At 53.4% G+C, this 2,864-nt stretch overlaps 2 protein-coding genes across 2 annotated transcripts; both read right to left on the bottom strand.

Moving 5' to 3' along the window:
* Positions 1–440: 440 nt before the first annotated feature.
* On the bottom strand, positions 441–1,500 carry PHACADRAFT_202741 (uncharacterized protein; the record flags this gene model as incomplete). The annotated part of the gene is made up of 5 exons (XM_007402889.1): positions 441–535; positions 593–736; positions 793–1,021; positions 1,085–1,138; positions 1,186–1,500. 5 exons carry the CDS (start codon positions 1,498–1,500, stop codon positions 441–443), a joined length of 837 nt encoding a protein of 278 aa, XP_007402951.1.
* Positions 1,501–1,729: 229 nt separating this feature from the next.
* PHACADRAFT_214780 (uncharacterized protein) lies at positions 1,730–2,708 on the bottom strand (the record flags this gene model as incomplete). Its single annotated transcript, XM_007402890.1, has 2 exons — positions 1,730–2,313; positions 2,380–2,708. The coding sequence occupies 2 exons, from the start codon at positions 2,706–2,708 to the stop codon at positions 1,902–1,904; spliced, it is 741 nt and encodes a 246-aa protein (XP_007402952.1). The 3' UTR covers positions 1,730–1,901.
* Positions 2,709–2,864: the final 156 nt, after the last annotated feature.

Consider the following 2,864-nt stretch of genomic DNA (forward strand, 5'->3'; position numbering starts at 1 on the left):
AGCAAGTTGGTAAATGAGAGAGGCCAACAGGCCAGTTATGGTCTGCATCTCAGTGCGGCGGTAATCAAAGTAGAAGTAGGCCATGTGCAGGCCAGAGATGGAGGAGATATGTTCAATGATAGATGAGCTATAGTTGCCAAGGTATACCATTAGTGCTAACGGGGTGTTAGCCAACTTTAAGCTGTACACACCAAAGAACACTCTTCCCTGTTCCAGCTACAACACAAAGTTATTGAATGACCACCACAGCTGAATAGAAGACTTACGGTTCCCATGGATCCAGTACACACCATTCTTACTGTCCTTCCACTCTTCAAACTTGCTGTCAAAGAACCATGTGCAAGTGCCTGCCAAGTGTGAAGTTCGTCGTTCCTCATGATTTTGACTGGGATCAGGAGAAGCTAGCCAGTCTTGTATGTCCTTGTCAACTGCAAGCCTGGTTAAGCCAGATTGAATACCCCAGAGATGCAGTCCTCACGGTGCAGGTTGAGAGTGCTAGCTCCAATGCCTCGCAGGTCGGCAAGATCATTGCACACTAGAAATGCATCAGATGAGAATATGCAAAGATGCACTACATGTGGTGATGACAGACCAGCATCAACACCATTGGCTATGCCTTGCACCACATCAAGTGTCTGAGCTGTATTGGCCAAAAGCTCCTCCTTTGTGAGCTTGTCTAGCTTCTCAAGTGCATCCTTTACATCCTTGTTTCCAAGGAGAGCTCGACTGTAGTCTCCTACCTCGATGGTTAGGAATAACTCCCACAGTGATCTGAATGTGAATATTCCCTACCCGTGCGCTTCAAAATTGTGTCACGCAATGACACTCGCTTCCTGATATATTTTGTACAGAGAGCGAGTACATCGAGCAGCTGGACAAGCGCGCGAACAAAAATGTCTTCCAGTTGATCGTTAAGCACCGTGTATGATCGCAGGTGATTGTGAAGGCGTCTGAGGACCCCTCCGAGCCTTGACAGAAGTCCCTCGATAGCATCGAAGCTCTGGCTAACCTTTTCGGCTGCCTTGATGATTGTTAGCCCCGGAAATGAGAGTTGACAGAGTTTGGATGCAAATGGCGGACGTACCTCCAGAAGGACCCCGAACGCTGTGAAAATAGCCTTGCCGCCGGGCACCACACCCTGTTTGTAGATGAGAGAAAGGCAATTAACATAAGCAGAGCACACACTGAAGCCACAGCCGCCTCGCCACCAGCGTCGATGAGCAGCTTCGTGAAGGTAAAGATCGGTGCCACAACAGCACGGGCCTTCTCGCCGTGTTTGCGAAAAGCCCTGAAGCCTTTCTTGTGCTCTTCGAGGACGCGAACAACTTCCTCGACGGAGTTTGCGTAGATCATTTTGTTGAAGAGGGGTGAGCGACGGAGGTTCGAGTCCGTAACATTGTTGTACTTGAGAATGGCGTCCTCCCAGAGCTTTTGAAAGCGTAAGAAGCCGGCTGAGGCGCCTTGATGTCTGGGTACAGGATGTGTGTTTGGGATAGACATGATCAGAAGTGAATAATCGCTGTTGGATATGCAACTCGATGGGGGACGGGCGAGAGAGAGCCGGGACGAGCACCGTGAGGACCTCACACGCGCCCTGATACGAGGACCGTGGGGCAATAGGCAGGCAGTGCCCGACACGCGGCGAGAACTGATGCATCATCCACACCCGTCGTCCATTTCGCTCGAAGCCAGCTCGCGTGAGTGCATGATAGAGGGCATGGTCATAGATACCACGACAAAAACACTGCACAACGAAACATGGAATACGCATATGCGACCAAATTTTTGATTAGACAGTGCACACGCAAACAAGTATGCAAGACACAGCAGCAGAAGTACATCAAATGTCCTAGCTCGTCGCGTTCTCAAGTAATCGCGGTCGTGGTGGACGATACCGGCGCTCATCCCTTCCTTAGCCGCCTCTGGTATACGGTGCCGGTGATCTCGGCGGAGGCATTCTGTCCAGTGATGCAGGCTCTCGCCTGTCGTAGGGGCGCATATCCGCCTCTACCGTCCATGTAATCGCGATCACGATCACGAGCTGAAGGAGCAGGGCTCACACCCCACGGGGGATAGCCTCTGGTACCGTCGTAGTACGCGCCCGGAGGCCCCGGCGGTGGTGTACGCAATCGCGGTGGCGGCGGGTAGTTACGCCCGGCATCGACCGCATCCGGTGCAGAGGAATAGTATCCCGAAGCATCGTACGCATCGTCCTTCGCTCGTTTCACCGGCGGTCTGAGGTCGTCGACGGCTGAGTTGGTACAACGTGGCAGGCTGGGGCTGCGACCGCGAATCCAGTTGTAGCTTCCCGGGCTTGCACCGATTGATAAATGGCGAGCACGTTCGGATCAGTTGCGTTCCTGGTCACCAGGAGGGTACCCGCCGGAAAGAAGTGCACTTGGGGGACGAGTGTCAAACGGGTGGGGGGGCGGTATATCCCCGGGGAGTAGAAAAGACGACAATGCAGGAAAGTTGCCAGATACTCGACGGCTCACGCTCCTCACGGGTCTCCAAGCTAGGCGATGGCGGCGACGATTCACGACGAGCAAATCTTGCATCTCTATCCTGGTCGTAGTCGCGGTCTCAATGCAGAGCAGGAGCGCGTTCGCGGTTGGAGGAAATCGGTCGTGTATGTAGCCCGGAGGTAGTGGTCGTCGGAATCCTGAGGGCGGCGTGCAATCATAGAAACGAGGAGGGCCAATGTTCATAACGTCCAAGCGGCGGCTCCAGGATCTGTCACGCTCACACCGATCAGAATCCAATGTACGTTCCAGCAGACGAAACTCACCTCGTTTAGGCTAGACAGCCTCTTCGCGAGCCTTGAAGCTACGTGAAGGATCATCGATCATCACGCGCCGAGAGCA

The sequence above is a fragment of the Phanerochaete carnosa genome, assembly GCF_000300595.1.
Source record: "Phanerochaete carnosa HHB-10118-sp unplaced genomic scaffold PHACAscaffold_529, whole genome shotgun sequence".
NCBI classification, from domain to species: domain Eukaryota; kingdom Fungi; phylum Basidiomycota; class Agaricomycetes; order Polyporales; family Phanerochaetaceae; genus Phanerochaete; species Phanerochaete carnosa.